General features: G+C 35.9%; 1 protein-coding gene across 3 annotated transcripts in view; it reads left to right on the forward strand.

Moving 5' to 3' along the window:
- The window catches only part of LOC118197652 (uncharacterized), a 388,162-nt gene that overhangs the window by 307,392 nt on the left and 59,261 nt on the right, over positions 1–21,509 (forward strand). For all 3 annotated transcript variants that reach the window (XM_085816220.1, XM_085816221.1, XM_085816222.1), the window contains one exon: positions 8,473–8,742. In XM_085816220.1, the coding sequence (XP_085672346.1) occupies positions 8,473–8,742 (270 nt within the window). The remainder of the gene's footprint in view (positions 1–8,472; positions 8,743–21,509) is intronic.

Raw genomic sequence — 21,509 nt, forward strand, 5'->3', positions numbered from 1 at the left:
TCATTTTTCACATCTTCTTCCAAAATATCCTAATAAATCTACAGAGGCGCCTGAACTAAAAGGTGGTGGATGATGATTCCCCACCACCAGGATTTGGCGACTAGGTCCCCTAATCTCCTGTCGCCCTTTAAAAAGGGGAAGTATGTAAGGTATTTCTTCCACCTTCTTAGCATGCTTACGTGATGTAGAGGTTAGCACGCTTGATAAGTATTCGAGAGGTTCGTTATTCGAGTCCCGGAGAGAGCATTGCTCATTTTTCATCTCTCCTGCTTCAAAAAATTCCTAATGACTCTACATTTTGAAGGAATCCCTCTTTCAGCGACCGTCCGTGAAGAAGAAAAAAGGTACTTTTGCCTTCTTCCATATTATTATCGGTCTTCTAAAATATTATTGGTGCCTCGGGTTGGGTCGCTAGAGGGACTTATTTATTGTATTATTATATTATTATAAATATATGATCACTTATTAACTCCAAAAAATGGGAGGCTTCATATTAGTATCTTTAACAACACAACATATTTTATCATTTACATAAAGTTTAAACGATAGAAGATTAATTACAAATACGGTAAGCAGCGTTCGTTTCTGCTTCCATTCGTTATTGACAGTCTTCCGTTCACTTCAGTTTGTAAGGGATGAAAACTACCGAAAGGCTGGCTATAAATGGAACAACATTAGTCGGAAATTAATTTGCCTTTCATTTGAAAGCAATTCATTATATACTAGACTGAAGTTTTACCTGGCATTTCTTTCTGTTTAAACAGACAATAAGCTATGTATACAAAACGTTTACGTTTCATAGATTGTTATAATCTATATATTATTCGTTATATCAGTACACATCTCTTTAATAACTACGCCAGATGAGCAGGGAGGAATAGACACTATATTGAAATAAATAATAACTCATTGCAAAATGAAAACTACAAATAACTCAAGGAAAATAACGGAGGTGTCGCTGATTCTCCCTTAACACGCAAGGAACTTCGCAGATCACCGATATCAGTCTGAGAGATCAATCACAAACTCTAAACCGTAATCAATGAGCAAGAGCTCAAGATAATCGCATAATTCTGAATCGACTCATTCTTCTAACTCTGTGAACTAGCTGGGTTTCATCTTGAACGCAGTTGTACGCACCATCTTGAACACCATCTTGAACACAGTTGAACGCATATTGTTCAGTATTTCTGGTAGCTTCAATAGAAATCGTTGTTAGGCTTCGAAGATGTGTTTTCTAGGAACTTCCAGAATAACGTGAAAATTGGTGAGAGATTGACAAGTACCGCCAATTTTCGAATAAAAATTGTTGCCAAGACTCATTAGATGAGTTTTTGTTTCTATTTTAATTTCAGTTGAACCATTTTCCCAATTTAACCCGTGATCAGTTCAGAATCACAAAATCTACTATAATACAGTACACAATAATTACAAAAACAATATGTGGCCACAACTTATTGTGCTTTAATAAGAATTCGATTAGACAAAAGCACAATAAGAATTGTAATGTAAAATATTGTAAACAAACAAATAAAGAAAGACAGAAATCATAACTTTTTAAAATTACGCAAAATTCGATTTACAATCAAATAACATAGATGTTTACGTCATAAAGTGCCAGATGTTTAATATTACTTGTAAAAACATCGTTTTTGCACGATATGGTTACTAAATTATTCGTTGCACTTGAAATTGTGCAACAAAATAAATATAAAAAGGATTTTATATTTTTATACCCAAAATTTAATAACTAATTTACTGATTTGGTCACTTTTCTGATTCACAGTGTCTAAAAAACGACCTAAATCTCATATTTCACAACAAAATTTAGGACACCTCGACAAAATAAAAGGTTTCCAAATTTAGAAGTAACTATTCCTATTGAGTAAACTAGAATATGTTCTTAACTTTGCAGCTAGTTCTTGGAGAATATTAAGTAATCCTAATTTTACTAAGTAACGCTATAGACGTTTGTATTTAAATTGTAAAGTTTAACGTTTAACAAAAATTTTTACCAATTAGAATTTTTGGTCTCCGGGATCTTACAGAAATTTGATTTTATTCATTTAAAGAACTTTATGCATTTTGAAAGAGTTTGCATAAAATTCTGTAACTTATTTTGAAACACTTTGCATCTGTACTAAATCAAACCTAATTAGCAGTCCCGACTACGCCTATTTAACTTTCCTGTGCGTAGATGAATTGCCGTCTTGACGCCTATCTTGGAGTCTAAATTCTAAGGACCCAGACGAGGTAAATCTTAATTAAAAGGTTTATAAAACGATAACATCATCCAGTAAAACTAACATTTGAAAAACAAATATCAACCGGCGCTAGTTGCAGAGGCAGAAATTTAAACGTCGATATATATATAGTACATAATACAGAAGATAATAACTTATCTTCTGTATTATGTACTATATATAAAGCCTTACTAAACCGGTTCTAGCTATTCCAACTTCTAGCCCAGCGCGCCAAAAAAATATAAAATTACTCACCAAAATTTAAATTGGCACACAAGTGGGCCTCTTAAAGGTAAACAGTTTTCCGAGAGGAGATTTTTTTTTTAATTGAAAATTATAAATTCCTTGTGCACCCAGTATTGCACAAGGCTTCTCGAGGAGTTGACATAGCTTTCTTTCTCAACTTCAAATACCCTCTCTATTTAAACTAAACCTAAGTTTCATTTTAATGATTGGCTCACCAGCGGCCGAGCGATAAAGTCGCTGAACACTGGTAGTTCGGCCGAGGTTCGAATCGCGTGAACGGGCTGGCTGCACGGGCGTTTTCGTGGTTTTTCCCGTGTGTAACGTGTATACGAGCCAGTTTCCCTTAGAAAGTCCTCCACGAAGGCATCCCTCCTCTTAGGCAGATAGCTTTAGTGTGCTTTGCCATAATTAAATACACCACACCAACACCATTTTAATGATTGCCATCGAAAGATACGTTTTTCACAGTGGCGGGTCTTCAGCCGACTTCGGCTTGCTCACAACGAGGGCCCCAAACTGAGCGGTCCCATCGAAAGATATAGAAGGTACTGAAAAGAATTAACATAAAAATAACTTGCTGGTTAAAATAACATCAGATCTGGAAGCGTACACTAAGAATCCATCCGTATTAAAATTCCAAGCTAAGTTTATGTAGCGAAATTTAACATTTGTTATCGAAAAATAAAGTTTTATTGTAAGTTCAATTACATCTGTTAATCATAAACAATCTAAAGCTTGAACAATTCTTCTCGTTATTGTGTTACTTTATGTTGTAAAATGCTAGAAATAACTAACAGCATTTTGTTGCTTCCATGAAATGGATAAGACGCATAATACTAAGAGTCGAACAATTCTAAACAAATCTGTTATTTTTACTCTTATACCTTCAGAATCACAACAGAGACAACGAAACGTTTTTCTTTAGAATTTTGATCTTTTTTTTTTCCGGTTTTCGAATGCAATAATAATGAGGTCTCCAGATAAGAAGCTTGAAATGATGAAAAGGTAAAAAATATTTCTCCAAACATTTTTGATTTCTTTCTTCGCTTACTTCCTGTACACATCATTAAAGACGCCGTTTTTTTATTGCGTTCGTTAACGAAATCACATCGATGAATGAATTTCTTCGAGTATTCCCAAACGTCTTCATTTTCTGCGGCTAAAAATTCTTTCCGACTGTCTTCTTTCAAACACTTCTTAGACTGAAAATATATTTCACGCTGATGATATTGCTTCTATATATTGTTTACATGATTTTTGAATTTGACACTTTTATAAATTAGGTGTGCATATTTGAAAGTTAGTTTTTACCGACTATTTTTGATTAGAACTGAATAAAATATACCAAACAATAAAAGAAATTAGATATTAGCTGTCTTTTTTCTGCTTTTTGTTTGTGGTATGGCAGCATATGAAATCTTTGTTCTACATCACATTTCTCGATTTCAGTATTCTATTTAAATAAATTATTCTCTCGAGAGAATCTAAGCTGCATTCTTTCAAATTTATATACCTTCGGTACTCACATTGCTTCTTGAGCAAACTGATTCTGAAAGATGTTTTCTAATTTCATAATTTTTTCTTCATAAAAGAGCGTTAATATTTTATTTTAATTTAGCTTTTAAAATTGAAATGATTTTAATATCAATTGCTAAGGAATGTCATAGATTAAATTGATTTACGTTACGGCAATAATTAACTGAATTTAGCATCATAATCGCTTAATTTTAGTATTCTACAGGCTTTTTAACATATTGCTCTTGCAATTTGACAAAAGTTTCTTTTCCTTTTTTTTGCGTTTGCAATTAAACCTATTTTTTTGAAAAGATTGAATTTTTCACATCTTCTTTTATTAAAAATCTTTACCTCAAAATTTACTATACAGGGTGATTCTAAATTGTTTTTACAAATTAAGAGGATGATAGTATTCATCCAGATGAGCAATAATTACTATAGAACATAGGGTCGCATTCCACTCTGAGAGGCAGAAAAGAGGAATATTATAATTCCAACCTGAACTTGCAATAGCGTTGAGAAAGCGAATGAACGAGACCAAAAGTTACACGATCAGTTTAGTGAAAAACTCACAGAGAGTGTACAAAACGGATAAAACCAAAAACTTGACGTGCGAGTGTTAATTCGAGCTCAAACTTTGATGGCAAACACTAAAATGCACATCTTTGTTTGGCAATGTCTCAATCTCGCAAACGATTGCAACAAGTTAATTATTTAAATTATTAGGGGGGAAACTGCTACCATGATACCAGGGGTGATCAAATGAAAAGGTACGAAACGACACGGTGGGTACAAATGTAGACTTTATTCAAAATATACACCACAGGCCTGAGAACAACGATCCCACTGATGAACAAGCCGCAGCATTCCTTGTTTCCAGAATTCCTAAGGCCGTGACGAGACCCAGTCCTTCACAGCGTCCTTGAGTACGTCGTCCGAGTTGAAGCGCTTTCCTTTCAGGTATTTCTTCAGTGGACCAAACACATGGAAATCGCAGAGCGACATGTCCGGACTGTACGGCGGAGGGTCCAACGTCTCCCACTTGGCCAGTTCCATGTGTGCGACTCTGGAGACGTGTGGACGCGCGTTATCATGGAGCAGAACCACATCCTCCATGAGCAGCCCCGGTCTTTTGTACTTGATAAACCTGCGTAGGCGTCGAAGTGTCTCACAGTACACATCGGAGTTAATTGTTTTTCTGTGCTTGAGGAATTCCATAGGGATTTGAACGTCGAAAAAGACGGTGAGCAACACCTTGCCTGCTGACGGCACGACTTTGAACATTTTAGGGGAAGGTGACGATGCATGCTTCCACTACATGCTGTCCAGCTTTGTCTTTAACTCGTAGTGATGGCACCACGTCTCATCACCTGTGACGATCCGCTCATGAAAGCGGGGTCTTCCTGATATCGAAACAGATGTTACGCACTTCCTTTTGCTGGTCGGTGAGCTGCTTCGGAACCCAAGCGACCCACACCTTCCGATATCTCAACCTGTCGTGAACAATTGTCCACGCGGTTTCATATCTGACATCCACCTTCACCGCCAGCATTCGCAATGTGACACGCCGATCACTTCTCACTAGGTCGTCCACCTTGTCGATGAGATTGCTTGTGATGACAGTGTTGCCTGGCGTGGTATCGGGTCTTCACACACACTCTCGCGGCCTGCACGAAAACGGGCATTCCATTTTCTGACAGACTTGCCAGAGACACATTTCTCCTCGTAAACTGTCACCATCCGGCGAGCTGCCTGTTTCTCACCTTCCGCGGTCAGAAATCGGATAACACATCGCTGCTCTTCAGTCGTCGAATTTTGCAACGCGAACGCCATCCTGTCCTCATACGGACTGCGGCGTCATTTGGACGCCGCTTTTGATAAGAGCCTCTGCTCTCTCCTGCAAATGCGGGCACCCGCGCATGCTCCGATCCCAGTCAGAGACGCCAATCACATCCCAAGATGTCTCGCTACGTTCTCCCATGGCGGAATATGCAAATACTTAACTGTTACGTTTTTACGTCGTTTCGTACCTTTTCATTTGATCAGCCCTTGTATAAAGGTAGAAGTTGTTTTCCCCCCTTCGCCATCTTCTATCCTGTCCTCCTGGACTTAACTGTGCTGCGCTCATTCTACTTGAAGCGCCCTTCTATGGGACACGAAGTTCTGACTTTTCATGCTAAGCTGGACATACAACGGAAGTTGGAGTTAATTGATAATATTCAGCCCTTGATTAGATAATTAACTTGCTGCAATCGTTTGCGAGGTTGAGACCTTGCTAACCAAAGATGTGCATTTGAGTGTTTGCCATCAAAGTCTGCTATAGAACGCCAAGTTTGTGGTTTTATCCGTTTTGTGCACCTTCTGTGAGTGTCTAACTAACCTGATTGTGCAACTTTTGGTCTCGTTCATTCCCTCTCTCAATAATGTCCCAAGTTCAAGTTGGAATTATAATATTCCTCTTTTCTGCCTCTCAGAATGGAATGCGACCCTATGTTCTATGTCAATTATTGCTCATCTGGATGAGTACCATCACCCATCTTAATTTGTAAAAACAATTTAGAATCACCCAGTAGTACTTTTATGAAACTTTCCTCAAATATTCTATGAAATATTGTGAATTAAATGGACTAAAAGTTTAGGTTTATGTACATATCTAACTTTTTTCAGACAATTTTGTAAATGAGAACAGAAATTTCTCGTTATATGTGCTAAAACAAGTATATTTGATAAACATTATACTTTATCGCTTAGATTTTAGTCCATTTAATTCCTTATACCTTAATAAACATATATAGTAATCGTGAAACATGTCATTAACCCAAAATGTAAGAAAATAAAATAAAAATTATAATATTTTGTAAGCTGTTTATGATTTTTAAATAGTATTCTGATAAATAACACCAATAATAGATTTCTTTGTACTATTTTCCAAAATGTGGGTGTCTAACGTAGTCGGATATCTTAAAGCGATATACATGATAATGTAAAAATATGTAATTTATTTTAGTTTAATGATCCATGTTTCTGTATAATCATGTTATTATTTTCCAGTCAAAATATGTGGAATCAACAGATGCCTTCAGTAGAAGGTTTTAGTTCACATATTATGTTTAATATTTTCAATCAAATTTCCGATCTTTTTCGCTTAAAATTTTATTTCTTTAAAACCACCACGCGAGACTTGCACTAACACCTCTTTTTAGTATTTGTTATATTTACACTAGCACTTGTTTCTATATTTTTTATATTTACACCAGCACATTTTCTTGATATTTGTCTTCGAAAGTCCTCTACGAAGGTACGCTCCCCTTAGGCAGATGGCTCTCCAGTGATTTCCGATAATCATGCTGTTGTTGTTGCTCACTTGTCTGACGTAGTCAGCCCAAGCCTACCAAATTCCTCGTGGCAAGGAGTGCTAGAATACGCTGGTAACATCCTTGAGCACCATTGAGGTAACAGTGCGATTTAGCTCAGATCCGCCCCCAGTTTCGATGGATACCACCCCGGGGGAGCGGATGCAAGGGTTCACCCCTCTTCCCTTCCACCAAACCACACGAGAGGACTTTCGGCTCGCCGCATATTTAAAGTGCCGCCATGCTGTACCGACACTATACATTTACATTCATGCCTTCTGCGGCCCGTTTGACACGGCAGTCAGCGACTCTAACTACTATACCCGTTGAATGGCTACCATAATCATAATTAAATAAACCAAATCATCCTAATATTTGTTAAAAAGTTTCTGACTATTTCTGAACATTGCGTCACCAGATATGTCAATTGATGGCTTTACTTAGGAAAGAAAGGAAATGGAAATTTAACTATCCAATTCGTAATAAAATACGCAAAACATAATTAAGATACAATAACACGCCGAACAAATATTAATTTAGAAGTCAAACAACAAAAATCAGCGTTATATTTTCAAATTTTCACAGGACTAGTTTCGATGATTTTACCGAACCATCATCCTCAAAAAGCGCTTTGCTGCAAAAGCGCAAATGAATCATTTGCAGCTGAAGATGACGGTTCGGTAAAACCATCGACACTAGTCTTGTGAAATTTGAAAATATAACGCTGATTTTTGTTATTTGACTTCTAAATTACTTAAAAAATGTTAGTAATTTCAAACGCATATGCTTCAAAAATGAAAAAGTTCATGCTTCTTAAGAATATAATGTTCGTTTTGTCTAATGTTTGTAGAATAAAGAAAGCATTGTCTTATTAACAACTGTATCTACATTTGTATTATTTACATCGTTATATATTCAATTTCGAACTCGAAATCGCTTTGCGTTTGAAAAATTCAACCTTTGTTATAATAACGAATTTCAAATCTAGTTCATATCTAAACATTAATTAGAGAAATTTGATACTTTTATCTGATAAAATGCATTCAGATGCTTCAGAGTTACTGAAATGCAAGAACACCAGAATTAATATCCTGAAATTGGTCTCTTTCTTCCAGAACCATCCCAAAGGGAACGCTACTATGTTTATCACGTAACTGACATCGACGGTTCTCGAGAACTAGTCGGTTCCCTTTACCTCCCCGTAGACAGCTTCCTGAATGATGTTCGGCGCGAGATTGATCGAGACAGAGATCTCTCCGAAATGATCGAAGGCAGAGAATACAGGTTCCTGGACGAGAACATGGAAGTCATCCCGAACTACCAAGAGAGCTCGCTTGACTTGGAGAGGATATTTCCTGCTGATGGCATTAACGTTCAATTCGTGCGTGAGTATGCGTGTTAGAATATTAAACATGTAATTTGAAGTTGTTACATCACAACAACGTTGATGTACAGACTCTCATTTCAAATCTTATTAAATAATATGTTATTCATGACAGGTAATTTTTAGAGATACGACTGTTTAAATATTAAATATGTTAGCACTTATTATCGTTCGGATAATATAGTGGATTATCGTTCGGATAATATAATGGATTATCGTTCGGATAATATAGTGGATTATCGTTCGGATAATATAATGGATTATCGTTCGGATAATATAGTGAATTATTGTTCGGATAATATAGTGCATTTCTGACAAATCTCTTCTTATTCCTTAATTTTGATTGCGCAACTCGTAATTTATTTCATAACTATGCTTCATTCTTAAATATGAATATGCACACGGGATAGCATAGATCTCAAGAATAGTTTTCAAGAAATAACTATAATTTTTCCTAATTTCAAAGTGCTTCTTCCTTAATAGCTGTTCAGAATTTTCGGATAAACTTACAAAGGGAATAAAGATATCGGCATATCAGGTGAACTAATGCTTTATTATTGATATTATTATTATTATTATTAGTCCAAAAGGGCTATTTGCCCAGAAGGATTCTTAAATATGAATATGCATAGGGATAGCATAGATCTCAAGAATAGTTTTCAAGAAATAACTATAATTTTTCCTAATTTCAAAGTGCTTCTTCCTTAATAGCTGTTCAGAATTTTCGGATAAACTTACAAAGGGAATAAAGATATCGGCATATCAGGTGAACTAATGCTTTATTATTGATATTATTATTATTATTAGTCCAAAAGGGCTATTTGCCCAGAAGGATTCTTAAATATGAATATGCATAGGGATAGCATAGATCTCAAGAATAGTTTTCAAGAAATAACTATAATTTTTCCTAATTTCAAAGTGCTTCTTCCTTAATAGCTATTCAGAATTTCCGGATAAACTTACAAAGGGAATAAAGATATCGGCATATCAGCTGAACTAACACTTTATTATTGATATTATTATTATTATTATTAGTTCAAAAGGGTTATTTGCCCAGAAGGATCAGTAGTTTCGTTTTGGCATTTTGCAATGATTCACTACAAGCGTTGTTTCGCTTTTCAAATTGTTGCCACCATATATGATCGCTGTGTATTATATTTAAATTAAATAATGAAGAATCTGCATAAATGTATGTATGTTTCTCGCACTGTGATAAAACAACCGTACCTAGAGCCATCCAATTTTGCATAATATTTTGCATAATATTTGCATCCTCCTGCTAATATGGGCATATGAAAGCCCAAATTTGAAATTTGTTTTATAATCGATTTCATATTTTGTAAAACTTTAACGAATTTTTGATTAGCAAACTCGAGGATTTCAAAGTGAGCCATGGCAACGTTGCACAGGGGAAAAAAATTATCTCCGGCGCGCGAGACTGTGTATCGGAAATTCTAAACATATGCTGATTTTAAAATTATTTTGCGATATTGCTGTTGAGCTGAATTTTATGGTTTAAGTGCGAAGAACATGATAATTAATAAATAAAGGTAACACACAAAATATTAAAAAAAATACCCCTTTGGACGTAATTTAAAATCAGATTCAGATTTTTTTCTTTTTATTATTATTATTGTCATAATCACCATTATTTTGAAAAAAAAAAGCCTTATATTGCAAGACTTGACAAGAAATTAGAAAAATATTATATACAAAATTTATTTTAATATGTTAAAAATAGTATCATATGCGTATGCTTGAAAACGAGACCGCATACGGGCTGACTAGAGGGGCTTGTGACCATCCTGATTCCAGTACCACTGTCTTGTATTCTTCGGAAATTCAATCTTTCCACAGAGTTAAAGTGAAATCGATTTGACAAACTCCTCCTGTTCATACTGCTCTCTGGAGTGCAGGAGATACAGAGCACTTCCGAGGGCCTTGTTATGACTTGATGACGGACATCTTCGCTGTATGACCTTCGTGCCCGGTAAAAAATCTTTCTCTTACTCGTATCTGTTCCCTCCCTACTCCTTCTGCTCATCTCCTGAACGTATGGGCATTTCCCGGGACAATTGTTGACAGAGCAGGATTCTGTTTGTGATCCTCTTTTACGGCGTTATCATTTGCACTTGGTGTAGGATTTTTCCCCATCAGCGGGATTGGAAACAAAAACAAAAATAGTATCAGACAAAAAAGGACACTGATATGTGTAATACCGGATAAAAGTCCGCGCATTTAGTAGATGTGGAGATTTTCAGGAGATGTAGTGAAAGAACACAAAAGTCATTTGCGACTGCCAAAAGTTAAAAGGAAAAGTTTGCTTCTAAAAAATATGCATTGGGGGGTTTTAAATTCAACGAATCAAAGGTGGCGAAGCAAATCTGCAAGTATACAGAGCCGACATATTAATTTAAGAAAATTTTCGAATATACCGAAAATTTGTCACAAATGAAAAAAAAAAAAAAAAAAAGAAAAATATAGTCATAAATACCATTAAAGATGATGGTTTCAAATTGGACGCTATTGTTAAAAAAATACATTTCTCTAGTTCACACAAAAATGTACCAAAATTAGGTAGTCTATTTGCTGGTAAATACAGAGGCAACTCCAGTACGTCTGGAAATTATCTATTTATCATACTCATATGAAGAATTCCCATGGAGATGAAGCGTATAACAGCAATAAATCATTACAATTCTATTCGCCAAATACAAGTGCTCAGTTTAAAAATGGCTCTCCATTAGAAACAATCAGTGTACAGAGGCTAATCATACATTTTTAGACGATGTATATTGTATTCACAAAACTAAATTACATAAAATTCTTGTGTTTTAAATGTTCTATTTGGCATCCCTTGTTCTGAACTATCTTTCGACACCGCAATTTCCAGGATAATAATGCCTCTTGAAGTGGCAGAAGAGGTATTCTATCCCATTCCTCTCGAACAGCTTTCCAGAGTTCTGTTAGGGTTTTGGGACAACGTTTGGATAATGCAGTTTTTAAAAGTCCGAAAGCACAAAAATACATAGGTGATACAACGGGAGATTTAGTAGGGATATCAGTGAAGGGTGTGGCCTTCATACCAGTTTTTTGTTCCATTTCTTTTAGGAAATTTACAGTGGATTTTGATGTGTGACTGCTAGCTTTGTCCCGATGGAGTCTCACAGATGGATGGCACTGTGGGTAAAGCGATGGTATTTCATTCAGAAAAATTGACGATAAAATAGGTTCCTGATAGTATTTGGAGTTAATCTTGACATTTTTTTGCACTCTCTTTATTTTTAATTTGCCATCATAAGAAAAACCATAGAACATAAGTTGAATAAAAAAACAAAACTTTCAAGCCACAGACGATAATTTTGACTTTTAAAAACATAGTACAATTGTAATTACTTCTTTTGCAGCAAACGAATTTTTATTACCGCTTACGAAAATCCTCTAAAAAATGTGCGAACAGCCTCTGTATCTCAATACTTCGAATTGAGCTCGGAACTAAGAACTTCAAAACTGATGCTTTATGCGGTCGTATATAGTTTCCCCCAGCCGTCGAGAAATCTCTTGTAACTTTCACTTCTCAGCGGCATATAACGGCTGGATAAGGTTACAGTTACATATTTAGATTAATCACATTTATTCAATAACAATACCAATGACATTTTTACATGGCCCGGACCAAATTTGGCGACTTTGCTAAATTTGGCGACAAAAATTAGTCACCAAAAATCATTTTTAGATTGGCGATATCTCTCCAATTTATTTACTCAGTGTTAAACAGACTTACCCCTGTATTCTTATATTCATAGCAAAGCTGCGCCACTTCAGATTTTCATGTTACATTATACATACGATTCTACAATTTTTAATTTTTAATTTAATTTCACTAAAATTATTTGCATAAATATAAAATTTTTGAACCAATGATTATTTTAACGTATACAATAAAATATATATTTTCATTAATCTCCATATGTTAGAAAATAAAATAACGTGAAATTGTACCTTAACATTTCTGCTATTTTATTTTCAGTCAAGGCAAATACATCATCAAAATCCAAAATTCGTATTTCAGATGTGCTGATAAATAAAAATATCTGAAAAAAAAATGTTTAAACTGGTAACATTTAATACACAGAGTTTTTTTGTTTCCAGTTTAATTTATTAATATATATGCAAACCTAATGATGTAAGCAATTAACAAACATGTTCTGATCATTAAATTCGAGAAAAATATACACTAATATTTTTATTTCATACAAATGTATTATTTCCATTCTAAAATAAGCTTTTAAGTTTTAATGAATTGAAAACTGCATTTTAAATTTGAATATGGATAATGAAATGTTTTACATTCCCCGCAAGAATTAAAAAAAAAAAATTCTTTCCATTTTAGGAATTCGTTTATCTGTTAAAATGTTAATTATATAACTCGAAATCAAAAGAGCAGGTGAACTGAATACGTTGTAATTAAACATTTTATGTTACACATATTATAATATTCTAGGGAATATTCGTATGCAAAGATTATGGACGACTGTTTAAAAAATTCAAAGTAGTCTTTATTGCAGACTTCATTTCAATGACATTTTAGTTTCCCTGCTTTTTATTGTACGTACTTTGTCTTACTTCAAGAGCGATTTTCTTTCTATGTATTTATACTCGTAATATTGAGAAAGGAGCAGTGTCATATATATATATATATATATATATATGCGATGTTTAGTTGAAGGCTGCCTGGCACTTCATTTCATTGACATTTAGGCCCACCAGCGGCCGAGCGGTAAAGACGCTGAACACTGCTAGTTCGGTCCGAGGTTCGAATCCCGCGAACGGGCTGGCTGCATGGGTGTATTCGTGACTTTCCCATGTGTAACGTGTATATGAGCCAGTTTCCCTTAGAAAGTCCTCCACGAAGGCATCCCTCCCCTCAGGCAGATAGCCCTACTGTGCTTTGCCATAATTAAATACACCACTGACATTTTAGTTTTCCTGCTTTTTATTGTACGTACTACTAAATGAGATGCTAGTACAGTACACTCCCGATTATCCGCGGAATTGGGTGGCGCGACCGACGCGGATAACAAAAATCGCGAATAATCCGAAAAAAGCTAAAAACGGGTATAGCAAAAGAGAAAACAGTTATTCCAACTTTGAAAAATGTATATGTACAATAAAACGTAAGATAAACAGTAGGATAGATAAACAATAGGAAATGTTTAAGTAACGTTTAATATTATAGTATATCACTTAAAACTAACCTAAAATGCATTTTGTTAATGAAAACAGAGAAGTGCTTTGTACTTACGAGAGGCATCAAGGATACACAGAAAAATTAAAACATATGTGCTGTTTTAATACTGTAATGTATTATGTAATTACAAAAGTATAACTGTAAAATCAGTAAGATTAAGTAAGACGTATCAGTAAGATTAAGAAGAGAGAGGACCGTGGAGCGGGCACTGCGAGGGTGAGTAAGAAATCACTTACTCATCGGAGGGGATGGTTCCGAGAAGGCTTGGGATATTTTCGTTAAGCACGATGTTTAGCAAATTTAATGTTTCGCTCAGTTTTGTGAACATTTTTATTTTCTTTGTTTGAAAAAATTTTGTGCGGCAGGCGCGGATAATCCGCTCCGCGCATAATCCGCCCGCGGATAATCGGGGGTCTACTGTAGCTTCTTTTTATAATTATCACAGCAGTTTGTCTTATTTCAAGAACCCCCTCCGGGACTCGACGTAGATTACTCTGCGCAGTACTGGCTAGGATCTGTACCTAGGCAGTCTCGGCCACGGGGGTATAAAATTTATGAACTTGGCGCTTCCCGATGGTCCATGGGGTAAGTCTATACTTGCTCTTCATGGGCCGGGAGGTGTTAGTCCCCTCCACCAGGGTATTGGTAGCCAAACTGAACCATTGAGAGTCTGGTCACTGCTGTCCTTGGTATTCCATGTAAAGCCTAAGGAGAGGGGCATCCCGTGTAGTGTTGGCAGGTAGCCTCAATCAACGGCCAGTCATCGCTCCAAGTTGTCATCACCCACCTCACTGTGGTCTCGGTCCGAGGCGGTGGTCTTGACTGGTCCGTGTTTAGCGGTGGGTCGGCTGTACGTTGAGCGTTCAGCAGAGGGGGCTTTAAATTTGTTGGTGTCTCGGTGATGTAGGACCCCAGGCCCAGCAATCATCTTCGGGTGACTCTTCTGGCTGATTTCTAGCCGGACCCTGAATGTTCTTAATTGAACGGGCAGCGGTATGAAATAGTTATTTCAAGAGCGATTTTTTTTTCTGAAAGGAACAATGTCATATATATATATGCGATGTTTAGTTGAAGGTTGTCACTATATTACCACGACGATAGTTTCATTCCGGTTAAACTGAATTTAAAGGTTAAAATTAATTGTAGGTTACTCTGGATTTAAAACAGATTACTTTGAATTTGTATTTGCAATATTTATGGTCAACGTTTTTTAGATAAGCATAAATCATTAAATTGAAATTAAAAAATTTGAATCCACTATGTTTTTATGGAAGTTTTGGGTGTGAAAGACTGTCGATATTCAGTTTTGTGGGATTGTGAGTTTTATTTATTTCTTTATTTAATATTTATCATTGTCAAATTACATTGCAGTTTATTAAATTGCTTTAAACGGAATAGAAATGCAATATACTACTAGTTCAGAAACTTTTTCTTACCATCTTCCCTAAGACTTTTGAAAAATTCTCTTTCTTGTAAAACGTACGTGAGAGATAGAGAAGAATACCAAGTATGGTATTGGAATTCTCCTGTGTGATATAACCGTTTTATCCAATGAAGAATAATGGTTTTTATACGTCGATATCTTTATCGCTATTTTGAAATGTCTCATTTTTCACTAGATCATCATTATATACGAACTTGCTCAATCGCTGCCAATAAATACTGCTCGGATTTTGATAACTTTTCCCCTATATATCGTATTACGTATAAATAAATGGTTATGATTCGTTTATTTTCGGAACGATATTCCGCAATGAAACGTTTTTACTGAGGTCATCTTTTTATTAGTTACATAACTATTCGCCATTTTAAGGATACTTTCTGGGTATTTTTGCTACTATTCTATATTATTTGATAGATAACTATGAATTCATTTGCATTCTTTTCTTTCTTTTCCATTTACACAAGTAAACTGCAGTGCCTTCTTACTGCAACGTTTTCATCCATCTAAATTTATTGGTATACTTAGGTTGCGGTTATATTCAGTGCGGTAAGGCAAAGCGGAAAGAACATTTTAAGTAAAATGGCTGGTACTCATCTCTCAAACGAATAAAATACCGAAAAGGCTCAAGTAGCCCTCTCGTCTGCAGTTTTGAAATGTGTGTCTAACTACCAGTGTTCAACGGTCTTGTCCATTCAGGCTTTGTTATGATAAAAGTGCACTGGCATCCTGGGGGAGAGAATAATTATGCATGTTATTACAATGCTAGTTAAACACAATATAAATAACAAAAGTTTGTGTTATCGCGCGCTTTTGTTTTAACCACTTGCGCTACGATTAAACTTCACGGTTGCGGTGCCGTGCGCTACAACATATGAATATAACAAGCCGTAAAGTGTCTCATTTACGCCGCTCCGCGTCTGCGATTGCAATCTAGAGCTATAACACGAGAAATAAGCAACAATATATGAATATAACAAGCGGTAAAGTGTCTCATTTACGCCGCTCCGCGTCTGCGATTGCAATCCAGACCTGTAACTCGAGAAATAAACAACAATATATGAATATAACAAGCGGTAAAGTGTCTCATTTACGCCGCTCCGCGTCTGCGATTGCAATCCAGACCTGTAACTCGAGAAATAAACAATATATGAATATAACAAGCGGTAAAGTGTCTCATTTACGCCGCTCCGCGTCTGCGATTGCAATCCAGACCTGTAACTCGAGAAATAAACAACAATATATGAATATAACAAGCGGTAAAGTGTCTCATTTACGCCGCTCCGCGTCTGCGATTGCAATCCAGAGCTGTAACTCGAGAAATAAACAACAATATATGAATATAACAAGCGGTAAAGTGTCTCATTTACACCGCTCTGCGTCTGCGATTGCAATCCAGAGCTGTAACTTGAGAAATAAACAATCTCGTTGTTAGGCGACTTGTGCACCCCGTTATTTTCATTTTTGCGCAAGTGGTTAAGAATCTTGCGTTTTGATAACCATCGTTAAACTAAACGTCGAAAGCCGCTGAAAATTCACATATTGCACCTTACATGTCAAATATCATAGTTTAGCTTACTTAAACATACTTTGCTTAAACTTACGATCGTTAAAGATCATCTAAAAAATACGCATAGCGAACGGATAAGACTTCTGAACACTGATAGTTCGATCTGATTTTATAGCCTGGCAAATGGGCTGACTGCATATGCGTTTTTGTGATTATTCTCATGACTAACGTAAATAGGAGCCAAGTTACTTTCCCGCTTTTACACAGTTAATCTTATTATGCTTCGCCATAATCTAAAAGATCCAAATTTAAATCACCCCAGATTTGAAGGTGAGCGTGTTGTCTGTAGGTTCATTTCGTGATTTCCCGCATGCATTACGTAATTACGAGACACTTTCTCTTAAGGGCCCACCAATGACAGAGCGGTGAAGTCGCTGAACACTGGTAGTGCGGTCCGAAGTTCGAATTCTGTGAACGGGCTTGGCTGCATAGGCGTTTTCATAGTTTTCCCCATAGTTTAATTTCATAGTTTACTTGCATACGAGCCAATTTTCCTTAGAAAGTCCTCCAAGAAGGCCTCTTTCCAATAGGCAGATAGCGCTCGAGGCTAAATAAAATCTTTCTTTTAGAATGTTTTGCCCAGAAGACACTTCTCATTTTGAGCAGACACTCCTCGAAGTACTTTGCCGAAGTTCAACAACCCGTTTTCTGATTATATATAACACACAAAATCTACCAATCAAAAAATAAAATTGTTAGATTTTTCCAGGATTAGATAGTTAGATTTACCATAAAATCGAGAATTAAAGATGCATCAGTACTTCAGTGGGAAGTACTTCAAATTTTGAAGTGATACTTAGTTGATATGGTTTTAAAATCAGACCATCGATGTGTTTGTGATGTGATAGCTAGACTATCTAATAAACACAGTAAATTTTCACCGCCAAATCTCGGTTTAAAATTTCTTCTATAGAAGAAAAACCTTATTAAATTATCTTGCTAATAAAATACACTTTTTAAAAGATCGATAATCGACATGTGATATTATGTTTTTGCATAGCTAGATTTTTGGCGTTAGTTGTCATTAAAAGCAAATATTATGCGAAACGTCATTTTAGATCCCCCCCCCCGAAAAAAAGAGGAAGTTACGTCCAGTTCCAGTTCCAAGATTTCAGAAGACGTGGAACGAGAAAGGATTCATTTCCCCCCTTTAATAACGATTCATTTACTCAGCGATATGATTATTCAAGGTGTATACTTACTCAGTACACTTTATATACACTGATGTTCAAAATTAAGAGAATTTTCACGCTTGCTGTATTATCTCCAAGACTGAGAGGTAGATTTTAATGATACAGGTTATGAGGTCTGTGGTATTCAATCCCACACATACAGCATCGCTACTCTCAGTTCCTGGATGATCTGGGAGGAAGGCGAGTTGCATTAGGCCTTCCAAGTGTATTCCAGATATGTTCTATCGAATTTAGGTCTGGAGATCTAATTGGCTAATCTACCCGATTAATATCCTCACTTTCAGAAAAATCTTCCATCTTTCAGGAAAATCAGCGGTATATGGACGAGTAGTATTGCCATTAAAATACTGAAAGCTAAATGCACCTCTAAGAAGACGAATGTAAGATTCTGAAAACTCTTCCTTAAATTTCACAGAAGTCCCATATTCTACATCAAAGACATGGATGTCTGTCCAATATGAAACTTGTCCAGACATTCAAACATCTACATCCACACTGGTTGCTCCCTTTGTTTGACGTTAAAGGGCAGATAGTGCGTTATTAGCTTTCCCCACGTGAAGGTATGCCAAAAACAGGGGTTAGGCTAAATCGAGACTCATCTGTGAAGAGAATGGTCTCCCACTGATGCTTGGTCTAAAATCGATATTCTGTCCAAGGAAAAAGCTGATCTTCTTGCAAATAGACGAGATCCTGTACTCCTTTTCAGAGCTCTAAGATCTGATAAAATTGATTTAAATGAAATAATTTATTGTTACGAAATGTACAGGCGCGGTGAGATAGCTTTGCCGCAAAGCAGGTTTAGGGTTACCATAAAATAGCAAAGGAAGGCAAGGTTGCCACATTTGGCAAGAAATCGCCCGTTTGGTGACAAAATTGGCTATATGCCATGGACGGATGGAGAACCTTCTGGAATGGATTCTTACCGGTTTAGCCCAGAATGTTCTCGAACACAAGCCGAAAGCTATATAAAACCCGCTGGCCCGCAGTCAGTATGCCTCGTCGACCAACCTGATAGTCAGTCATTGAGCGAGTGTCTCGAAGTCTAGCGCCGAGTTGGTAGTCGAGTGCATCGAAGAGTTTCTTAGTGTATCGCGGTTAGTGCATTGTCGAGAGAGTGTGTTGAGCTCCGGGAACGACTGAACCGAAGAGTCGGGAGCTGTGCTCTGGAGTCTCGAGAGATCGTGGAGTTCCGAGAACGACCGAGCAGAGTCTGGTGCTTTGCAGTGAAGCTGTGTTCACCGTGATAGCCTGATGGCTTAGTCGCTGATTGTTCGAGCGAGTGTATAGTATATCTTCGACTACTGTAAAAGTGTTTTGGAGCTGTCCTGATTAATATTGGTAAATAAAGTGTGTTTCGCTACTTCATCATCTTTATTCACTCGAAATCTGCGAATCCCGTACGAACGTGAACGAAGAAAATAACGCAACAATATCTACCATATACAGCTAACTAATCTGGTGGATGATTTTCTGGAAAGTGAGGATATTAACCGGCTGGATTGGCCAGCCAGATCTTCAAACCTAAACACTATAGAAATGTCTGGACAATTCTTGCAAGGGCAAGTGCGACTTACCCTCCCCTTCCAGAACTCCCGGAATTTGAAAACAGCAGCTACAGGAACTCATAAACTGCCTCGTTTCCAATACGATATTGTACTTACAAAGCTGTATGACTAACTGAAGTGACCATTGCTATATTATACTCTTCTTTTGCTATTATAAGGGAATAAAAAAGAGGTTTATAAGGATATAGTGCTTGTTTTAAGGGGGCTCACACACCTTAAACCCCTTATGATCTTCGAATATGTGACTGTTGCAAGAATTGGGATATTTTATTTATTTTAAAAGAAATTACTTCCACATTTTTACAGCTGACTACATAATATAGCTGCTTTAGAAACTAGTAACTAGATAGTTTGTGTTGCCACAAATATTTTTGCAATTTAATCCGCTTTGTGACAAAATATTTCGTCATGTTTCCACCTTGCGCGCATGATATTTTAAAAATGGCTAATGGTACGTACTTGAAATTTCATGGAATTCTTTAGATAGGCACTATTTTCTAAGTGAACCGAAAATTTGATGAATATTTTAGTATTAAAAAAACTATGCACGAAAACATTACAGATTTTTTTAATAAAATACATTTTATAAACTCAACTCTGAATAAAATAAAAATTTAACACGACATTCTTAGAATTTTAGGTTCACAGTAGTTTCCAAATGTTATAAAAGCTATATATTAAATATGGAATTAAATTATGCAACACAATGTTTTAAACTGTGCGCGCAAGGTGGAAACTTGACGAAAAATGTTGTCACAAAGCGGATTAAATTATAAAAATATTTGTGGCAACACAAACTTTCTGATGACTATTTCAGAAAACAGCTATATTATGTAGTGAGCTGTGAAAAGTTGGAAGTAATATCTTTTAAAATAAATAAGTTATCCCGATTCTTGCAACAGTCACATATTCGAAGAACTTATGAATTTTAAGGTGTATGAGTCCTCTTAAAAGCAGTCTCTATTTTAGACCTTGCTGCGCTGATGAGCCTTAAGTATTTCACTCGTTTTGTTCTATCACCAGTTATAAAGTATACCTTGTAAAAAATAATAATAAATAAATAAAAGGGGAACAGTTCTATATCTCCCGTTCTACTCGGCCGCTTGACGAAATTTAACTTGCATTTTTCAACTCTTGAAAGCGCGAATTAGGATATATATTAGATTTATTTTGACATATTCATTTTGACACAAAATCGGACTTTTTATGAGATGGCATACCGATTCTTTTCCCATATATGGACTCTACGACTCAAATTATGCTCCAATATTAAATTTTGTAAAATGTAATGAGAAACGGACCGAAAAATGTTAAAAATTCTCTTCGCAAACTTTTTGCGCAAAGAGTAATTTATTTGGTTTAATCCTTAATTTATAGCAACCTATTTTTGTTTCCATTTCATTGTGCACGAGCGGAAAAAAAAGATGCATAGTTCAAACTTTTAAATAATTTTAACAAAGTGCTTTATGCACGTTTGGCGTTATTATCGCTAATAAAAAACATGCCAAATTTCAAAACGCGACAATAGATATAAATTCACGTATAGCTTTCGAAATTTTGAATAAAATCTGTAATTTTTTGCAGGTATGTCTAGAAATATATCTACGTTAAGGTAATGGAAAACATTTGATAAGTTGTCGATAAAAATATTTTTGAAATATCTACAAAAATTACAAAAAAGGACGCATTTTAGAAACATATCAGAAAACAGCTGCGAGTTTTATTTTAATTGAACCTAAACTTCGAAC

The sequence above is a fragment of the Stegodyphus dumicola genome, chromosome 4 (assembly GCF_044657685.1).
Source record: "Stegodyphus dumicola isolate Sdum_Otavi_A_Nest chromosome 4, ASM4465768v1".
In the NCBI taxonomy this organism is placed as follows: Eukaryota; Metazoa; Arthropoda; class Arachnida; order Araneae; family Eresidae; genus Stegodyphus; species Stegodyphus dumicola.